General features: G+C 47.2%; 1 protein-coding gene and 1 non-coding gene across 3 annotated transcripts in view; one reads left to right on the top strand and one right to left on the bottom strand.

Annotated features, from left to right (window-relative positions):
• Positions 1–21,569, top strand: part of USP4 (ubiquitin specific peptidase 4) — a 55,079-nt gene that overhangs the window by 21,829 nt on the left and 11,681 nt on the right. For both annotated transcript variants that reach the window (XM_049777331.1, XM_049777332.1), the window contains exons 10-16: positions 47–205; positions 5,526–5,750; positions 8,312–8,395; positions 10,225–10,319; positions 14,979–15,170; positions 17,321–17,409; positions 19,037–19,258. In XM_049777331.1, coding sequence (XP_049633288.1) covers positions 47–205; positions 5,526–5,750; positions 8,312–8,395; positions 10,225–10,319; positions 14,979–15,170; positions 17,321–17,409; positions 19,037–19,258 — 1,066 coding nt within the window. The remainder of the gene's footprint in view (positions 1–46; positions 206–5,525; positions 5,751–8,311; positions 8,396–10,224; positions 10,320–14,978; positions 15,171–17,320; positions 17,410–19,036; positions 19,259–21,569) is intronic.
• Positions 4,408–4,515, bottom strand: LOC126015286 (U6 spliceosomal RNA). The gene has a single exon (XR_007498165.1). It is a non-coding gene; the product is annotated as a U6 spliceosomal RNA (small nuclear RNA).

Here is a 21,569-nt window from a genome sequence, read left to right as displayed (position 1 = left end):
TTTGTTTCACTGTCTTATGTATCTTATGTCATTGCTTTTATTTTAGACACAAGTGGGACGTTTTGCACCTCAGTTTTCTGGCTATCAGCAACAAGACTCTCAGGAGCTGTTAGCCTTTCTTCTGGATGGCTTGCATGAAGATCTAAACCGAGTGAAGAAGAAACCCTACCTAGAACTGAAGGATGCCAACGGGCGGCCAGATGCGGTACTATGTTGAAGAGTTTTTTTTTTTTTTTTTTTTTTTTTGGTTTTGAAGTTTTGAGATCACACCCGGCAGCACTCAGGGGTTACTCCTGGCTCTATGCTCAGAAATCACCCCTGGCAGGCTCGGTGGACCATATGGGATGCCAGGATTCGAACCACCGTCCTTCTGCATGCAAGGCAAACGCATTACCTTCATGCTGTCTCTCCGGCCCTGTTGAGTTTTGAGCAGTAGTATTCCAAAGAAGCTGTTCCCTAGTGCGAGTTACTGTGGTATTGGTGCCACGGATTTGGCTGCCTTGTCTTGATTTTTGGGGATGCACGCATGGAATGGAGCAGAGAAATAATGCATACCAGGCCCAAACAAGGATAACCCCAGTTACTCCTGATGCTCACTTTTGTTTATCTGAGGCTTTTTTTTTTTATTTTGGTTTTGGGCCACACCCCGTGATGCTCGGGGGTTGCTCCTGGCTCTGCGCTCAGAAATGGCTCCTGGCTTAGGGGACCATATGGGACACCAGGGATCAAACCAAGGTTCATCCTGGGTTAGCCGCGTGCAAGGCAAATGCCCTACTGCTGCGCTATCGGTCTGGCCCCAACTTGGGGTTTTTTGTTTAGTATAATTGGTTTCTTTTGTTTTTCGTTTTTGTTTTGTTTTTATTTGTTTTTGTTTTTTTTTTTTTTTTTTTGGGCCACACCCGGCGGTGCTCAGGGGTTACTCCTGGCTGTCTGCTCAGAAATAGCTCCTGGCAGGCACGGGGGACCATATGGGACACCGGGATTCGAACCGACCACCTTAGGTCCTAGATCAGCTGCTTGCAAGGCAAACGCCGCTGTGCTATCTCTCCGGGCCCTTGTTTTGTTTTTAATTTGTTTTGTTTGTTGGTTTTGGGGCACAATTTCTGGCGGTGCTCAGAAATTACTCTGGCCAGCTCAGGGGACCATATGAGATGTTGGGAATCAAACTTGGGTTGACTGTGTGTAAGAAAAGACCCTACATACCGTGCTATCACTTGGGCCCTTCCTTTTTTAATTTTTGACTATACCCAGTAGTAGTACTCTTTTTTTTTTGTTTTGTTTTGTTTTGTTTTTTTTTGGGTCACACCTGGCAGCGTTCAGGGGTTCCTCCTGGCTCTATGCTCAGAAATCACCCCAGGCAGGCACAGGGGACCATATCGGATGCCGGGATTCGAACCACTGTCCTTCTGCATGAAAGGCAAACGCCTTACCTCCATGCCATCTCTCCGGCCCCTCCAGTATTACTTAGGGTGATCTCTTGGCTCTATGCTTAAGGATCTATGCTAATGAATTCTGGGTACCTTATAGGATGTTGGGGATTGAATCTAGGGTGACCTCATGTAAGGCAAGTACCTACTTGCTGTACTATTGCTCCAGCCTCAAACTTAGTATGAGTTTTATTAGTATAAAATACTAATTTTCATTAGTAAAATTTTTTTTTGTTTTGTCTTTTGGATTTTGGGTCACACCCAGCAGCGCTCAGGGCTTACTCCTGGCTTTATACTCAGAAGTCGCTTCTGGCAGGTTTAGGGGACTATATAGGATGCCAGGATTCAAACCACTGTTCAAATCAGCTATGTGCAAGGCAAATGCCTTACTGCTGTGCTATCTCTCTGGCCCCTCTTTCAAATTTTTTTTTTTGTGTTTTTTGGGCCATACTCAGTGGTGTGTGCAGATTACTTCTGGCTCTGTGCTCAGAAATCACTTCTGGCAGACTCAGGGGGACCATATCAGATACTGGGACTTGAACCCAGGATGGCTGCATGCATAGCAAATGCCCTACTTGCTGTACTATTGCTCTGACCCCTGTGAAAATTATTACTGTATTTTCCGGCATATAAGACGACTTTTGAAGCAAAAAAAAAGTCAACCGAAAATTGGGGGTTGTCTTATACGCCGAGTATATCCCGAAAAATATTTCAATATGCCGCTAAATGAAAATTGTCTGAATATTGCCACAAAACAAATTTTCCAACTTGATCCTGCGCAATCACTGCCAGGCTGCTCGGACCGCCTCTCTAACTCAGCCAATCCAAGCAAGCTTTTCATGCATGCAAGTTAGACAATGTTCTGGACCCGAATCTACACTGTCAAAAGCATGCTCTGATTGGCCAGAGTCAGAGAGGAAGTCTATTACAGTAGAACCTTTGAACCTTTGGTTGTTGTGATTGGCTCACTGTGGTACATACAGTTGCAGCACAGGAACGTTCTGTCTGATACAGTGAATACAGGCCTAAACCTATGTTTTAACTGCAAAATTAGGGGGTCGTCTTATACGCCGGCAAATACGGTAGATCTCTAAATTGCCAAAAGATTTTTTTTTAAATTATCTTTATTTAAACACCATGATTACAAATATGATCGTAGTTGTATGATTACAGTCATGTAAAGAACACCCCCTTTACCAGTGCAAGATTCCCACCACCAATTTCCCAGATCTCCCTCCTCCCCACCCCACCCACACCTGTACTCGAGACAGGCTTTCTATTTCCCTCATTCATTCACATTGTTATGATAGTTTTTAGTGTAGTTATTTCTCTAACTGCACTCATCACTCTTTGTGATGAGCTTCATGTCATGAGCTGCACCTACATGAGTAAATGGGGGAAAATAATGGTTGGGACTGAGACAGTAAAAGATTAGAAATGAGCTTTGTAGGGCAGTATCAAGGTCACAATGCAAAATGGATATTATGCATATATAAACTATATGTATATAATACTATCAATATATATTGTACGCGTGGGGGCACTAGGCCCGCGTGGTATTTGAAATGGAGACCAAGGAGAAAAAATTTCCAGTGACTGTCCTAACAGAAACCAGTGCTGCAACGGCCCGCCCTCCTCCCAAAGCGTATTCCCATTAGTGTATGGAGAGAGAGGGGGAAAGCCTATTGACTCCTACAGAGTCCACCTGGTCCAGCACCCAGGGAAGGCCTGGAGTCCAGAGGAGAAAGAGGGACGGCTGGGGGCCTGCCAGGCCTCCCAGCACTCACCAGGCTAGGGAGAAGGCCTCGGGCATGGGGACTCCCCAAACCCCATACCTGTCAATTGCCAAAAGATTTTATAAGTTTGTTGCTAGTTCTCTTACTTTTGTTCCTGAACATTAGGTGGCTTCAGATACACTTTGGCATCTAAATTGGCATGTTCCTACAGGATGACAGTACGAAAATTGTAGTTGTGTGTTCCTGCGCAGTGCTCAGGAATTCCGAGCATTGTTGCTGATATCAAGGCCTATGTGGGGTGGGTTTTCAGCTGCTAGGGCTTCCGGAAGTATGAGAGGGGCAAGTTAGGGTTCCCTCACTTACTCCAAAAAAGTCCTGGTGATGTCAGCCTGAATACCAGTACACCTGGAATTTTGGTCAGATTGGTGTCTGCAGAGCCACAGATGAGTAGCAAGACAAGGCCATTGGCAAAGAGGCAGTTGTGGGTGATGTGTGCAGCAGCTGTGGCTTCACAAAGAAGGGACTTGACTCACTTTTCCTAAGAGTGCCAGTTTTCAGCTACGTGGCTGGTGTGGCCATCAGTGTTCATGGCTTGGTTTGCATCTCGTTTGAGAACAGAGTGAGTCTGTTGGGCTGGCAGAATGCATGGCAATTGCTTTTAACATTATTTTTTATTTTATTGTTGTTCTTTTAAATAATATATTTAAGCATCATGGTTCCAAACCTGTTTGTAGTTGGGTTTCAGTCATAAAAAGAACACCCCCTTCACCAGTGCAACCTTCCTGCCACCAAGGCTCTCCATCTCCCTCTCTTCCACCCTTAAGCCTGTTAACAGTTTTTGTTTGTTTTTTGGTTTTGGGGCTCAAGGGTTACTACTGGCTGCTACTGGCTCTGTGCTCAGAAGTCGCTCCTGGGAGGCTCAGGGACCATAGGGTTTGCCGGGAATCGAACTGAGTTCTGTCTGGGGGTTGGCCACATGCAAGGCAAATGCCCTACCACCACTGTGCTATTGCTCTGGCCCCCTGTTAACAGGTTTTTTTGTTTTGTTTTGTTTTGTTTTGATTTTTGGGTCGTCATACCTGGCAGCGATCAAGGGTTACTCTATGCTTAGAAATCGCTCCTGGCAAGCTCGGGGGACCATATGGGTTACCAGGATTCGAACCACTGTCCTTCCACATGCAAGGCAAACGCCCTACCTCCATACTATCTCTCCAGCCCCCTGTTTTTTTTGTTTTTTTTTTTTTTTAAATATGGAATGCTTCATGAATTTGGCGTGTCATCCTTGCTCAGGGGCCATGCTAATTTTCTTTGTACCATTCCAGTTTTAGTATATGTGCTGCAGAAGTGAGCACTCCCTAACTGTTTTTTGTTTGTTTGTTTGTTTGTTTGTTTTTGGGTCACACCCGGCAGCGCTCAGGGGTTACTCCTGGTTCTATGCTCAGAAATCGCCTCTTGTAGGCATAGGGGACCATATGGGATGCCGGGATTCGAAACACCGTCCTTCTGCATGAAAGGCAAATGCCTTACCTCCATGCTATCTCTCCGGCCCCCCCTAATTATTTTTTAATGGTAGTAGGGAACTTTACATTTTTCTTTTTTATGAAATGGGAATGTAGTATTTAAGTTTCCCCACCACTTGAAATATTCTCTATGGCTAAAGTAGCATTTAGATTAAAGGAGGGGCTGGAGCAATAACACAGCAGTAGGGCGTTTGCCTTGCATGTGGCCAACCCAGGACAGACCTGAGTTTAATCCCCAGTATCCAAAATGGTTCCCTGACCCTCTTGGAGCAATTTCTTAGTTTCTCCGGGTGTGGCCCCAAAACCAAGAAAAAAAAATAGATCTTAAGGGAAACATGGGTTTAGCTGTACATGTTTATACTCTGTAGTATAGCTTAGAGTGAAAAACTCTGAAGGGACTTGGACACATTGAAAGTTTTAGAGGAGGCACTCCTTGCCCTGCTCATTTCTCTGTGTCCACCTCACTCGAGCATCTGTCTCCTGAAGGACACACAGATCCTTCTCTAGACTTGTGTCAGCATGTTAGGTCTGGGAATGATGTAGAGCTGACAGGTGGTGTTAAAATAGTCTGAGTAAGATCTTTATTTATTTATTTATTTATTTATTTATTTATTTATTTATTTTTGACGGGGGTCACACCTGGCTCTGCACTCAGAAATTGCTCCTGGCAGGCTCAGGGGACCACATGGGATGCGGAGACTCGAACTGGGGTCCTTTGGGGTTGCTGCGTTCAAGACAAATGCCCTGCCGCCATGCTATCTCTCCGGCCCCTGAGCAAGATCTTGATTGGCTGCACACACGAATGAAGGGTGTTGAAATGCCTACTTATCCTTTTCTTTCAGGTGGTAGCAAAGGAAGCCTGGGAGAACCACAGATTGAGGAATGACTCTGTGATTGTGGACACCTTCCATGGCCTCTTCAAATCTACTCTGGTTTGCCCAGAATGTTCGAAGGTGTCAGTGACCTTTGACCCTTTTTGCTATCTAACTCTCCCATTGCCCTTGAAGAAAGATCGAGTTATAGAGGTCTTCCTGGTTACTGCTGATCCTCGCTGCAGACCTACTCAGGTGAGAGACTCTGACACTCTCTTGCCACCCCTGGCAAGACCCTCTGGTGAGATGGCTTCCATCTGTGGCATGGGAAACCCTGCACTCAGCTCCTTCTCTGCTTTTCACTTGCCAAAGTCTTTGTCTTAAATCATTCAAGACATTGTACCTGTCTTCATCCTCCCTCTGAAGTAACTTGCTTGGCTAAGGGTCCTTAAATCTTTGTGGGTTGGTTTTGGGGGACCACACACAGTGGTGCTCAGGGCCTTACCCCAGGCTCTGCACTTAGAAATTATACCTGGTGCTCAGGGAGCCATCTTGGGTGCTGGGGATTGAACCCAAGTCAACTGTGTGCCAGGCAAGTTCCCTACCTGCTGTATTATCCTTCTGGCCCTAGGTCCTTGAGTCTGAATGTTGGGGAACCAGAACTTTGGTCTGATTCTCTGCTTAATAAACAAGGAATACCTGGTGAGGAAAAAAGGCCAGATTAGAGTACTGACTAGCAGCTCTTAGTATCCAGTCCTGCTAATGCTCATTACATGACAATATTGATTAGCTTTCTCTTATTGGGTTTTTTTTTCTCCAATTTTTTTTTTTTTTTTGGCCCACACCCAGCAGCACTCAGAAATCACTCCTGGCAGGCTGAGGGATCATATGGGATGCTGGGGATCGAATCTGGGTCTGTCCAGGGTAAGCAGCATGCAAGGCAAATGCCCTATCGCTGTGCTATCACTCTGGCCCCCTGTTTTTTCAAATATTTTTGGTGCTAGGCATCAACTCCAGGGCTTCTCATCTTTGTGAAACATGTCAAATATGAACCACCTACCTTGGCATTATTTTCCTTCTTTCTTTTTTTTTTTTTTTTTTTTTTTTTTTTTTTGTGGTTTTTGGGTCACACCCGGCAGTGCTCAGGGGTTATTCCTGGCTTCATGCTCAGAAATTGCTCCTGGCAGGCACGGGGGACCATATGGGACGCCAGGATTCAAACCGATGACCTTCTGCATGAAAGGCAAATGCCTTACCTCCATGCTATCTCTTCGGCCCTAGTTTCCTTCTTTCTGAAGAAGCAGCACATGTGAACTGTTTCGCAATTTGTACAATTTTTAAAATTTTAACATTCCTTCAAAGGAATTTGTGAAGAATTTCAAATTTCTTTTTTTTTTTCGGTTATTTTTTTTGTTTTTGTTTTTGTTTTTTGATTTTGAGTCACCCCAGCAGCGCTCAGGGGTTACTCCTGGCTTTACACTCAGATATTGCCCCCGGCAGGCCCCGGGGGACCATATGGGATGCCAGGATTCGAACCACCATCCTCCATGCAAGGCAAACGCCTTACCACTGTGCTATCTCTCCGGCCCTGGATTTCAAATTTCTAAACAAAAAAAAAATTATTATTTTGTTTTTGCCACTACACCTAGGGGCAAAACCAGGGATTTTGATTTTTGGGATTATTACTGGGCTTTGCACTCAGGAATTACTCGTGCAAGCTCAGGGGACCATACGGGGTGCTGGGATCGAACCCGGATCAGCTGAGTGCGAGGCAAATGCTCAGGTTCCAGATTCCAATTCTTGTTTTGGTTTTTGGGCCACACACGGCAGTGCTCAGGGGTTACTTCTGGCTGTCTGCTTAGAAATAGCTCCTGGCAGGCACGGGGGACCAAATGGGACACTGGGATTCGAACCAACCACCTTAGGTCCTGGATTGGCTGCTTGCAAGGCAAATGCCGCTGTGCTATCTCTCTGGGCCCCAGATTCCAATTCCAATTCTTTTTTTTTTTTTTTTTTTTTTTTTGGTTTTTGGGCCACACCCGTTTGATGCTCAGGGGTTACTCCTGGCTATGTGCTCAGAAATCGCCCCTGGCTTGGGGGGACCATATGGGACGCCGGGGGATCGAACCGCGGTCCTTCCTTGGCTAGCGCTTGCAAGGCAGACACCTTATCTCCAGCGCCACCTACCCGGCCCCGCGATTCCAATTCTTTAAACAAAAATAAATGGGTCTTTTGGAGGAAAAGAGATGATTTACCCAGAATAGACTAAGTGTTCTAATTTAAAAGACTTGTCGATTTTTTATTTTATTTTATTTTTTTTTGGTTTTTGGGCCATACCTGCCGGTGCTCAGGGGTTACTCCGGGCTGGCTGCTCAGAAATAGCTCCTGGCAGGCACGGGGGACCATATGGGACACCGGGATTCGAACCAACCACCTTTGGTCCTGGATCGGCTGCTTGCAAGGCAAGCGCCGCTGTGCTATCTCTCCGGGCCCGACTTGTCGATTTTTTTGGGGGGTGTTTGGGTTTTTGGATCACACCTGGCGGTGCTCAGGGGTTACTCCTGGCTCTACACTCAGAAATTGCTCCTGGCAGGCTCGGGGGACCCTCTGGGATGCCGGGATTCGAACCATCGTCTTTCTGCATGCAAGGCAAACACCCTGCCTCCAGGCTTGTCGATTTGTTGGTGACTCATCTGCACTCTGCCCTCCCTTACTGTGCCCTGCTTCTGGGAGGTCACTTCTGCCTCCTGTGATTCCTCCAGCGCATCTTCCCCCTTTGCAGAGCATCCTGTCACCCTGCCAATTTCTCTTTGTAGTACCGCCTGGTGGTGCCGCTGATGGGTGCTGTGTCCGATCTCTGCGAGGCGCTCTCCAGGCTGTCTGGCATCGCTGTAGAAAATGTAAGCCAGGGCGGTAGGTGGCACTTCGCCTAATGGATAAGCGCTATATTCCTATCTATCCATCCATCCATCCATCTACCCATCCACCCATCCACCCATCCACCCATCCACCCATCCATCCATCCATCCACTCACCCACCCTACCAACCAACCAACCAACCAACCAACCAACCAACCAACCAACCAACCAACCAACCAACCAATCTGGTAGCGCTCGGGTTACTCCTGGCTTAGAAATTACCCCTGGCCTGTTCGGGGGACCATATGGGAAGCCGGAAATCGAATCGTCATCTGTCCTGGGTCGGCTGCATGCAAGGCAAACGCCCTACTGCTGTGCCACATCTCTGGCCCCTGGGGTGGTTTTTTTTTTTTTTTTTTTGGTTTTTGGTTTTTGGGTCACACCCGGTGACACTCAGGGGTTACTCCTGGCTATGCGCTCAGAAGTCGCTCCTGGCTTGGGGGACCATATGGGACGCCAGGGGATCGAACCGCGGTCCGTCCTAGGCTAGCGCAGGCAAGGCAGGCACCTTACCTCTAGCGCCACCGCCTGGCTCTGGGGTGGTTTTTAACTTTGATTTTGTTTTGTTTTCTTGGGCCAAACCCAGCAATGTTGGGGATGGAGTAAAGTGGGACGGGGGTGGCTACTCATTCAGGAATTATTCGTGGAGGAATGTGGGGGGAATCCAATGGGATGCCAGAGATTGAAGTCGGGTTGGCTATGTGCAAGGCAAGCGTTTTACCTGCTGTACTATTTCTCTGGCTCCTTAAATTTGACTCTTAGCTCTCTTCCATAGGCCTTCTGACACTCACTGTGCACATTGTAACTAGGACCGTTTTTCTCTCAGTCCCAGGAAATACTGTATTTTCTCCAATGAGCTCGCTTTAGTCATAATCACTACCAGCCAGCAGTAGGGGATGAGGGATGTGCTCTCAGCAAGCCGCATTGCCCACAGCACCTCTTCTGTTAGATGAGAAGCTGGAGGTTTTTTCCTTCCTTAAACTCCAGGAGTGACAATATGACTGGATCTATTTTATTTATTTATTTTTTATATCTGGACCACACCAGGTGGTACTCAACTTTCTTCTGGCTCTGTGCTCAGGAATGAACTTTTAGAGGGCTCCAGGGGCTCTATGAGATGCCTAGAATTGAACTCAGGTACAAGACATGCAAGACAAGTGTCCTAGCTATTATACTACCTATCCAGCCCCCCAATACAAACTTGTTTTAAAACAGTTGCCTATCCTGAACTTCTTGCTGAGTCTGGCTTTTTTTCCTAAGTCTGGGCAAAGCAAAGACTTTTCCTTATGTGAGATTAATATGCTCTAAACCCTTCAGTTCCCTTGCTGGTCCTCCCAACTCCTTTTAGACCCACTGCTTTTTTTTTTTTTAGGAAGTCATGGTTTGGTCTGTTTTATTTTATGCTAAGGGTTTTTTTTTTTTTTTTTTTTGGGTCTTTGGGCCACAGCTGGTGACGCTCAGGAGTTACTTCTGCCTGGCTCTGCACTCAGAAATTGCTCCTGGCTTGGGGGACCATATGGGATGCCAGGGGATCAAACCTCAATTCATCCTAGGTTAGCACATGCAAGGCAAATGCTTGTGCCACTGCTCCGGCCCCTGCTAAGGAAATTCCAAAACCTTTCCTTCCCAAGGCCCCTCCCAGAGGCTCTGTATGGCCACAGTTTCTGGTCTACATGCAGTTCCTACCCTTCCATTCATTCAAGGTCAGGTTCCAGCATAAAATTCAGACCCATGAACACCTTGTTTTTTTTGGTGGTAGTTGTGTTGCTCTCCATGTGCCTAAAAAATCTTTGCTATTCTGAATTCTTAGATGGTGGTCGCCGATGTGTATAACCATCGATTTCACAAAATTTTCCAAATGGATGAAGGTTTAAACCACATCTTGCCTCGGGATGACATCTTTGTGTGAGTACTTCGCAGTTTTTGCTGTGGAGGTCAAGGGATCTATGATAAAGGTACCTCCATGTTGGTGTCTCCCACGCGGGAGTTCTGGTAGTTGGTGCTTGGGTGAATTTGCTCTGGTCTTTGGGTATAAGATGTGGGAAGCCATTGGTGCCAGGCACCTACTTGCTTCTTTGTTTTTTTGTTTTTTCTGGGTCACACCAGCAGCACTGAGGGGTTCCTCCTGGCTCTACGTTCAGAAATTACTCCCCCAAGCTCGGGGGACCATATGGGAAGCCGGATTCAAACCACTGACCTTCTGCATGCAAGGCAAATGCCTTACCTCCAAGCTATCACTCCGGCCCAGGCACCTGCTCATACTAGTTAGATATTTAAGATGACTCCTCATTGTGGACACAGCCTTTTCTCTGTAGTGATGACCAATTTAAGCCTGTCCCATGCTTCTGTCAGAAACGTCTTTCTCTGGGCCTGGAGAGATAGCACAGTGGCGTTTGCCTTGCGAGCAGCCGATCCAGGACCAAAGGTGGTTGGTTCAAATCCCGGTGTCCCATATGGTCCCCTGTGCCTGCCAGGAGCTATTTCTGAGCAGACAGCCAGGAGTAACCCCTGAGCACCGCTGGGTGTGGCCCAACAAAACAAAACAATACAAAACAAAACAAAACAAAACAAAAAAAAGAAATGTCTTTCTCTAGAAGAGACACATGGGGCCTGCGAGGTGGCACTAGAGGTAAGGTGTCTGCCTTGCAAGCGCTAGCCAAGGAAGGACCCCACAGTTCAATCCCCTGGTGTCCCATATGGTCCCCCCAAGCCAGGGGCGATTTCTGAGCACTTAGCCAGGAGTAACCCCTGAGCATCAAATGGTGTGGCCCAAAAAACAAACAAAAAAGAAAGAAGAGACACAGTTGTGTGAGGAAAGAGGGGGACAGAAGACATGTTGTAGTGGGAGGGTCTGAGCTTTTTTTTTTTTTTTTTTGCACAAGCAGTTATTCCTCAGGCTTGTGCCTGACACCATCGATCTCCTTAGAAATGTCAGGGAGAGGGGCCGGGCGGTGGCGCTGGAGGTAAGGTGCCTGCCTTGCCTGCGCTAGCCTAGGACGGACCGCGGTTCGATCCCCCGGCGTCCCATATGGTCCCCCAAGAAGCCAGGAACAACTTCTGAGCGCATAGCCAGGAGTAACCCCTGAGCGTCACCGGGTGTGGCCCAAAAACCAAAAAAAAAAAAAAAAAAAAAAAAAAAAAAAAGAAATGTCAGGGAGAATTGATTTAAATAGCATTTCTCTCTTCCCTCCTTTCCTTATTCCCCCCTCCTTCCTTCCTTCCCTTTCTTTTTCCTTTCCTCCCTTTTCTACCTCTCTCCTTCCCTGCTTCCTTTATTTCTTTTTTCTCACTTCCTTGTTTCTTTTTCCTCCCTTTCTCCTGCCTTCTTCCTTTTTTCTCCCTTCTTCCAACTCCTCTTCCTCCTTTTTTCCCTCCATCTTTTCCTCCTTTCTTCTCTCCTTTCTTTCTTCCCTCTCTTAAAGAGAAAAAAATAGCATTTCTCATGTGCTGCATTTTCTCACTTCTTTTTTGTTTGTTTTTGTTTTGGGGCCATACCTGGCTGCGCTCAGGGATATCTCCTGGCTCTGTACTCAGAAATTGCTCCTGACAGGCTCGGGACCATATGGGATGCCAGGGATCATCGAACCAAGGTCCTTCCCAAGTCACCCACCTGTAAAGCAAACACCCTACCGCTGTGCTATTGCTCTGGCCCTGAAAGATTACATTTTCTTCTTTTGTTTTGGGTGGTCCACACCCAGCGTACTCAGGGCTTACTTCTGGCTCTGCACATGGAATCACTTGTGGCAGTACTCTTCACCATAGGGGATGCTGGGATTGAACTCAGGTCAGCCACATGCAAGGCAAGTGCCCTACCTGCTGTGTTATCTTTCCGGGCCTACAAGCTAGAGCAACATTTGTATTAACGTTGGCCTAAGCCTGTCCCAGTCCTTTATTTCCGAGGCCACTGAATTTAGTTGTGTGCTTCTTTTTCCTTGTGGGACTGGGTGGAATGTGATCTTTCTGTCCAGAGAAACTTGAATGTGGTATTTTGTTTTGTTTTGTTTTTGGGCCACACCCAGTGACGCTCAGGGGTCACTCCTGGCTCTGCACTCAGAAATCGCTCCTGGCAGGCACCATATGGGATGTGGGAGATTGTCCATCCCAGGTCGGCATTGTACACGGCAAGTGCCCTATCATTGTGCTGTCACTGTGGTCCCTAGCTCTTGATCTTTATGCTGAACCACATGGTCCTTCCTTAGTGCATAGCTTAACTTTTTGTTTGTTTTTTTTGTTTTTGGCTCACACCCAGCAGCTCTCAGGGGTTCCTCCTGACTCTATGCTCAGAAATCGCTCCTGGCTCAGGGGACCATATGGAATGCCGGGATTTGAACCATTGTCCTTCATGCAAGGCAAATGCCTTATCTCCATGCTATCTCTCCAGCCCCAACTCTTTTTGTGTTTTTCCTAGCACTCTCCCTACATATACTAAAGTCAGAACTGCTTGTCAAGTATCTGGTGATCGGTGTATGTTTGGATATATATATATTATTTCTTTTGCTTTTTTATTTTCTTTTGGGTCACATCCAGTAATGCTTAGGGCTTATCTTGGGTCTGCACTCAGGGATTACTCCTGGACAACTTGGGGGACCATATGGGATGCTGGGAATTGGACCCCGGTCAGCTGTGTGCAAGGCAAGTGTACCCACTGTACTGTCTTTCTGACCCCCCAATTGCCAGCAATTTTGGTAACAGTTGTTCCAGGATAAAATGGCTATAAATCATCTCAGTCCCATCTCTTCACTAAGGCACTTCTTTCCTGATCAGATTTTTATTTAGCAGTTTCTTTCTCTCTCTCTCTTTCTCTCTTTCTTTCTTTCTTTCTTTCTTTCTTTCTTTCTTTCTTTCTTTCTTTCTTTCTTTCTTTCTTTCTTTCTTTCTTTCTTTCTTTCTTTCTTTCTTCCTTCCTTCCTTCCTTCCTTCCTTCCTTCCTTCCTTCCTTCCTTCCTTCCTTCCTCTCTCCTTCCTTCCTTCCTCTCTCCTTCCTTCCTTCCTCTCTCCTTCCTTCCTTCCTCTCTCCTTCCTTCCTTCCTTCCTTCCTTCCTTCCTTCCTTCCTTCCTTCCTTCCTTCCTTCCTTCCTTCCTTCCTTCCTTCCTCTCTCCTTCCTTCCTTCCTTCCTTCCTTCCTTCCTTCCTTCCTTCCTTCCTTCCTTCCTTCCTTCCTTCCCTTCCCTTCCCTTCCCTTCCCTTCCCTTCCCTTCCCTTCCCTTCCCTTCCCTCCCCTCCCCTCCCCTTCCCCTCCCTCCCCTCCCCTCCCCTCCCCCCCTCCCTCCCTCTCTCTTTCTTTCTTGGTCACACCTGGCAGCACTCAGGAGTTCCTCCTGGCTCTATGCTCAGAAATCACCCCTGCAGGCTCGGGGGACCATATGGGATGCCAGCATTCGAATCACCGTCCTTCTGTATGCAAGGCAAATGCCTTACCTCCATGCATCTCTTCGGCCCCAGTTTATTTCTGATCCTTCAAATACTGGATGTTTAAAACTCGTTTATTTGTTCTTGAAGAATGATGCCAGCCAGTTAGTGCTAAAATCTTGTTTCCACATTTGAAATAGTCTGAATGATTTTTTGGGCAAACATTCTTCTGCAGTATTTGGTTTTAACAATGAGCCAGGCACTGAGAATGGTTAATTTTGCTTGTTTATTTTTGGATCAATACCTGTCAGAGCTCAGGGGTTACTCCTGGCTCTGCACTCAGGAATTTTTCCTGGTGGTGCTGAGGTGACCATATGGGATGTCAGGGATCAAGTCCCCATTGATCTTGTGCAAGGCAAGTTCCCTACCTCTGTATTTTCTCTCCAGCCCCTGAGAAGGGCTTTTTTTTTTCTTCTTTTTTTTTTTTTTTTTGGGTGAGGTGGGTTACACCTGGCAGCACTCAGGGACTACTCCTGGCTCTACGCCCAGAAATCGCCCTGGCAGGCTCAGGGGACTGTATGGGATGCCAGGATTCAAACCACCGTCCTTCTGCATCTAAGGCAAATGCCCTACCGCTGTGCTATCTCTCCAGTCCCAGAGAAGGGCTTTTTAAAAGTTGTCCTTAGTGGCAAAAGATGAACTTGGTAGATAGGACACCTCCTCTGTGCCTGGAGTGATGGTATTGGTGATGCCCATTGTCTGGGACCCACTTCTGTTTCTGAATGAGGGAAGGATCACTGAGTCTTAAGACGTAGGATGTGTTGTGTTACTCTGTTTGGGATTCCTGACCTCTAGAATTGACCTGGAAGTGGGTTACCCACCTTTTCTGCTCGAGAGCACTCTATAGTATCTCTATAGGAGTGCACTCCTATAGTATCTAGGCGGCCTGGTCTCAAGTACCTGAAGGTCTTCTTTCAGGCCCTTATGCAGAGCTGCTGTTGAATGCTATGTCTTTTGTTTGTTTATTTTGGGGCCTCACCCAGCAGCGCTCAGGGCTTACTCCTGACTCTGAGCTCAGGAATCACTCCTGGAAGGCTCAAGGGACTATATGGGATGCCGGGATCAAAGCCTGGTCAGCCACGTGCTAGGCAAATGCTTGCAAAACCCGCTTGCTATCACTCCAGCCCTGAATGCTCTGTCTTTTGGTTGACACAGGTACGAAGTCTACAGCACCTCCACTGATGGCACCGAGTATGTGACGCTTCCAGTCTATTTCAGGGAAAGAAAGTCAAACCCTCCGAGCACCTCTTCTGGAGTGGTACTTTATGGACAGCCAGTGATGGTTTCTGTCCCCAAGCATAAGCTAACCCTCGAGGCTTTGTACCAGGCTGTCTGTGAGCGTATCAGGTTAGTCCTGGGGAATGTGATTTGCAAAAACGAAGACCAAGGATGAAAGATATGACTCAGAACGTGTCATGATATGTGTCAAGATATGACTTGTATGTGTGTGGCACTGTGTTGATCCATGACTGTGCATAGAACCTCCTCCCATTACCAACCCCAGAACCTCTGCATGTAGCTCAGATGGCCACAGAGCATTGCCCTATGCCAGTGGACCTATACACTCAATCATCAGGGCTGTATCCAAACTGGCTATGGCAGATTTCAGATTCTCCCCCCCCCCCCCCCCACTTTCCCCAAGAGTTCTGGGGATTGAACTAGTGCCTCAGATATGCAAGGCCATTTGCTTGACTACTTGACCACTGAGTTTAAGACCTGCCTCTAATCTGGCCTGGAGTTTCTCCATGTTTCTTATCTACCAATTTTACTTTCTTTTGGGTGGGGGTCCACACCCGGTGGCATTCAGGGGTTATTCCTGGCTTTGCGCTCAGAAATCACTCCTGGCAGTAATCGGGAGAACATATGGGATGCCCGGATTTGAACCACCATTGGTCCTGAGACTGCTGCTTGCAAGGCAAACACCCTACCACTGTGCTATCATTCTGGCCCCTCATTTTTACTTTTAATTTGGTGGTCCCTGGTATTGCAAACCTAGGTCCTTAATAGCTGAGCCAAATAGTATGGTGGTTTCTTTTGGGGAAATACAAAACAAAAATATTTCCCAGAACTCCCCAGAAATAATCAGTTGCCTCGCATTTTGAGTGCTTCTTGGATCTCTGGTGTGTAAGCGAGGGATCAACAGGGGCACTCTCTTAAGATCCCTGGTTGCTCTTAGAATGCAGTAGTGGACTAGGGACATAGTTCAGAGGTCTTTTTTGTTTGTTTGTTTTATTTTTGGGCCACACCCAGTGACACTCAGGGGTTACGCCTAGCTATGCGCTCAGAAATCGCTTCTGGCTTGGGAGACCATATGGGATGCCCAGGATCGAACCACGGTTCATCCTAGGCTAATGCGGGCAAGGCAGAGGCCTTACCGCTTGCACCACAGCTACGGCCCCAAGGTTCAGAGGTCTTAAATGCATGCTTTGCTTATGAGCACTCTAGGTGTGTTCCCCTCTCCCCACAAAAACAAAAAACAAGGAAGCAGAAACAGTCCTATAATTTTAAGCACAGTACCGTTTGGATGGAACAGGTCTTACGGTAAGCACTGTGACAGGAATCATTCTCTATTTCCTTGGGTATTGCATCTTTCACACCCAGTGTGACAGTTTATTTTAGACAGTCTAGTGCTTTGTGGTTTTGTTTCTTTGGGTCACACCCTCTGGTGTTCATCCATTTATTGCACCATGGAGCTAAGCTGCTCCTGGTTTATTCCTCGGGTTGTTCCTGAAGGTGCTCAAGAGATCATATTATGTTGAGGGTTGAATCTGGGCCTCCTGTATGCAAAGCCTGTGCTTAGCCTCATTTCCTCCTTGAGGAAATTTTTGAGGGGAGAAGGAAACACTGATTCTTATTTAGAAATTCAAAGGGGGGAGATGTGCTTGGTCACCTAGTATCCAGGCAACTCATGTGCCCGGGAGAATTTTTTTGAGGGGGACACACCTTGTGTGCTCAGGGATTTCTCTTCACTCTGAGCTCAGGAATCATTCCTGGTGGGGCGTGGGGAATCATGGGATCCAAGAGATGGAACCCAGGTCAACTGTGTGCAAGGCAAGCATCTTACCAGCTGCACTATTGCTTTGGCCCCTGCGGAAATATATTTTTAAATGATAGTGCCACGTGGTAGTCTTTTAAGGATCATCGGTAACTTGATAGATGGATACTCTTAGGAACTTTCAGTTTTCTTTCTTTATTGGGAAGATTTTGGGCCAGATCCAGACACGCTCAGGGTCTCCAGGCACATATTATCTGGGATTGGCCACCTGCAAGTTCAGCACCTTTTACCTCTTGCACCATCTCTCCAACCCCCTTCAGTTTCTTGAAATGATGAATCAGCAGATGATTTAAAAAAAAACACTTTTAGGTAGATTAGTTGCTTTGCAAGTAGCTGAGCATGTAATTTTATGAACGATTTTTTCCCTACTTGGAAGTAGGGAGAAAAACAGATCAATGTTCCAACTAACCTTTTTTTTTCCTTTTTTTCTTTTTTTTTCAAGCCGCTATATAAAACAACCTTTGCCTGATGAATCTGGCAGCTCGCCCTTGGAGCCCGGGTCCTGCAATGGCTCCAGGGGCAGCTGTGAAGGTGAGCGCACGCCACACTATGGGCTGTGACTGACCAAATCCCTCCTGTCTTCCCTCTTCCAAAGGTGGTGTACATGTGGGCGAGGGGGGGGGCTCTGAGGCTGGGTTGGGGGCGCTGCCTAGAGAGCAGACTTGGGAGCTTTGATGGCATCGCTCAGACAGTTCCCATTGCCCCGATTTTTTTTCCACACCCTCTGCAACCCTCCTTTGGTTTCTCATCTAATATTCTTGAATACATAGGCTGAGTTTTGTGTCTCAGACAGTCTGAACCTCGCAGTCTAGAAGAAATGGCCCAGGGTCCTGAGGGAGGGTCACAACTTGTTTCTGATCTGCTGAGATGACACAGTGGCCACCAATTCAGGATTTCCTTCTTAGTCAGGCCTCTGTTAGCTGAGCTGTTAGCTTGGCCCTTTCCAGCCAGTCAGAGTTTTCTCTTAGGAATTTGTGTCTTTGGACCTGGGAAACTGGGTCCAAACTGCCAAGTGTTGAACTCACTCTAGGCAGCTCTTCCTATGTGAGAAGAAAATCACAGTCCAAAAAGCAGTGAGGGGTTGGAGAGATGGGACAAGGGGGAAGGTACTCACTAGCCTTGTATGTGGCTGACCCTGTTTGGTTCAATCCCTGGCTTCCCATATGGTTCCTCAAGAGTGATCTGAGCACAGAGCTAGGAACAAGCCCTGAGTAATGCCAGGTGTGGTCCAAAAACTAAAAGCCTTAAGAAGGGCTGGTAGATGAGAGGCTTGAGTTAGGGCCATAGAACTTCCTGGCCTTGCTCTGGGAGAAGCCTACAATCAGGAACAATTGTTCCTGAGCTCCTCCAGGCATAACCCCCCCCCCAAGGCAAATTAAAAAAAACAAGATGGGGGGGCCGGAGAGATAGCATGGAAGTAAGGCGTTTGCCTTGCATGCAGGATGGTGGTTCAAATCCCGGCATCCCATATGGTCCCTGAGCCTGCCAGGAGCGATTTCTGAGTGCAGAGCCAGGAGTAACCCCTGAGCGCTACTGGGTGGGACCCAAAAACCAAAATAAAACAAGATAGGGGCCAGAGAGATAGCATAATGGTAGGGCCTCAGAAGTGGGTGACCCAGGACCAATGGTGGTTCGAATCCCAGCATCCCATATGGTCCCTGAGCCTGCCAGGAGTGATTTCTGAGTGCAGAGCCAGGAGCAACCTGCTGAGTGCCGCTGGATGTGGCCCAAAAACCAAAAAGGAAAATGAAAAAAAGTTGACTTTAATATATGTTATTTTATTTTATTTAGAAACTTGGGGGCTGGAGAAATAGTAAACGGGTAAAGCACTTGCTTTCCATACAGCTGACCTGGCACTACATGTCATTTAAACCTGCTAGAATGATCCCTTTTGGGTATGGCCCCCAAACCAAAAATAAAGAAAAAGAAGTTCTTTCAAGGGTTTTAGTTTGTTTCTTTTATGGGCGTGGACACACCCAGCCCCATGGCTTGCTCCCGGTAGTGCTTCGGGGACCAATTGGGATGCTGAGGATTGAGCCTGGTCAGCCACATGCAAGGCAGGTGTCCCCCGCTGCACTGTTTCAAGCCCCTGAAATGTAGTTTTTAATGTCGAAATCCCAGCAGATCGTATTCATATTGTTTTTTACTTGTGTGCCAGGAGAAGATGAAGAAATGGAGCATCAGGAAGAAGGTAAAGAGCAGCTCTCAGAAACCGAAGGAAGTGGCGAGGAGGAACTGGGAAACAACCACAGTGAGACCACCCAGAAGAGCCGAGGCCAGCGCTGTCCTAGGAGGCTTTTTACCTTCAGCCTGGTCAACTCCTATGGAACAGCCGACATTAATTCACTGGCCACAGATGGAAAACTACTTAAACTCAACTGTAAGTGCTTTTCTCGAACCATCCACCTTGGACTGTCAGGGACCTAAAACTGTTTTGAAATCCTTGCTCATAGTAATCACTTTCTTTTTTTTGTTTGTTGGTTTGGTTTTTTTGGGGGGTCACATCTGGCAGCACTCAGGGGTTACTCTTGGCTATCTGCTCAGAAATCAGTGCTGGCAGGCTCGGGGACCAAATGGAATGCCGGGATTTGAACCACCATCCTTCTGCTTGCAAGGCAATGCCTTTCCTCTGTGCTATCTCTCTGGCCCCAGTAACCACTTTCTTAAATTTAGTGATCTCTGTGTTGCTCCATGAACGACGCACATGTCTGAACCTTGGCGTGGAGTCCCCTAAGGATTCTGAGGTCTGGTTTTCCGTCTCCACTCCACTTTATGTACCTTTATTCAGCTTTTTTTCTCCTCTGTTTTTGTGCAAGGCAAATACCTTACCATTGTGCTATCACTCTGGCCCTTCTTAACTCGTTTTGACATGGAAACTAAAAGCATTTTTGGGGCTGGAGTGAAACACTGTGGTGGGGCATTTGCCTTGCATGCAGCCGACCCTGGAGGGACCTGGTTCAAATCCAGGCACTCCATATGGTCCTTTGAGCCTGCCAGGAGCGATTTCTGAGCACAGAGCCAGAAATAACTCCTGAGTGCCTCTGGATGTGGCCCCCAAACCAAAAACCAAAAGAAAAAAAAAGAAAGTAAATGCATTTCTATTGTGCAAAGAGCTTTCATGTGGGGTCACAGATATAGTATAGTAGGTAATGCACTGGCCTTGCACGGTGCTCACCTGGATTCATCTCCGCACTCCATATGGTTCTGAGCACAGTGAGAAATGAACCAGAGCGCAGAGCCAGGAATAAGACACCCCACCTCCCCAAAAAGCAGCAACAACAATTATGAGTAGTCAAGAAATAGAATTCATGGGGCTGGAGCCATAGCACAATGGGAGTGCGTTTGGCTTGCACGTGACCAACCCAGGTTCTATCCCATCTTGTGCCCTAAGCCTGCCAAGAGTGATTCCTGAGTGCAGAGCCAGGAAGAAGTAACCCCTGAGCACCACTGGGTGTGGCCCCCTATAACTCTTGGTCACGTATTTCATTGACTGCTTGTCAGGTGGTTCCATTTACTGAGGATTGCTCTGTAGTCGAGAGGAGGGAATCCTACAGAATACTGTGAATTGGGAGTAAGAATGGACAATGAGGGGCTGGAGAGATCCACAGCAAGCAGTAGGGCATTTGCCTTGTAAGCGGCAAACCCAGGGATTTGAATCCCGGCGCCCCCTATGGTCCCCCGAGCATTCCAGCAGCGATTCCTGAGTGCAGAGCCAAGAGTTGACCCCTGAGCGCTGCTGGTTTGTGACCCAAAAACTAAAAGAAAAGGGGCCGGAGAGATAGCATGGAGGTAAGGCGTTTGCCTTTCATGCAGGAGGTCATCGGTTCGAATCCCGGCGCCCCATATGGTCCCCCGTGCCTGCCAGGAGCAATTTCTGAGCCTGGAGCCAGGAATAACCCCTGAGCACTGCCGGGTGTGACCCAAAAACCACAACAATAACAACAAAAAAAAACCTAAAAGAAAAAAAAAAGAATGGACAATGAAGGTGGCAGCACAGGTTGGGTAAGGGGCTGTAGATAGAATCCTGTGTCTTGAAGCTGAATTCTTTCTTTAAATTTGCTAAATTTGGGGCTGGGTGGTGGCACTAGAGATAAGGCTCCTTCCTGCCTTGCCTGTACTAGCCTTGGACGAACCGTGGTTCGATTCCCCGGTTTCCCATATGGTCCCCCAAGCCAGAAGGGATTTCTCAGCGCATAGCAGGAGTAACCCCTGAGCATCACCGGGTGTGGCCCCCCCCCAAAAAAAATTGCTAAATTTTCTTGCTCCTCCCCCATTCTCCCTCCTACCATCTTTTTTCCTCCCTTTTATTCAAACCCTTATTCCCCTCATTCTCTATCTTTCTCTTCCACCTTCTCCTTCCTCCTTCTCTTCATCCCTTCCCCCTATGTTTAACATACCAATTTTATTGTCAGTTTAGAGAGATTGTAAGTTCTTATCTTAAATCAGAATTTCTACTTACCTAACATTATTATAATGTCATGACATGTTTCTTTTTACTAAAACCACCATGAGATACTGCGAAAAATGTTGATAATTGAGTTTTGATCATACAATGTTCTAACACCTATCCCTTCACCAATGTTCATTTTCCATCACCAATTTCCTCTCCCTCCTCTCTCCCTCTTTTCTACCACTCTCCCTCTCTCCCTCCCTCCCTTCCTTCCTCCCCCTCTGTTGTCCTTTTAGGCACC

Source organism: Suncus etruscus, chromosome 7, assembly GCF_024139225.1.
Source record: "Suncus etruscus isolate mSunEtr1 chromosome 7, mSunEtr1.pri.cur, whole genome shotgun sequence".
Classification (NCBI taxonomy): domain Eukaryota; kingdom Metazoa; phylum Chordata; class Mammalia; order Eulipotyphla; family Soricidae; genus Suncus; species Suncus etruscus.
Note: the sequence above shows the minus strand (reverse complement) of the source record. Positions and strands in the feature narration are given on the sequence as shown.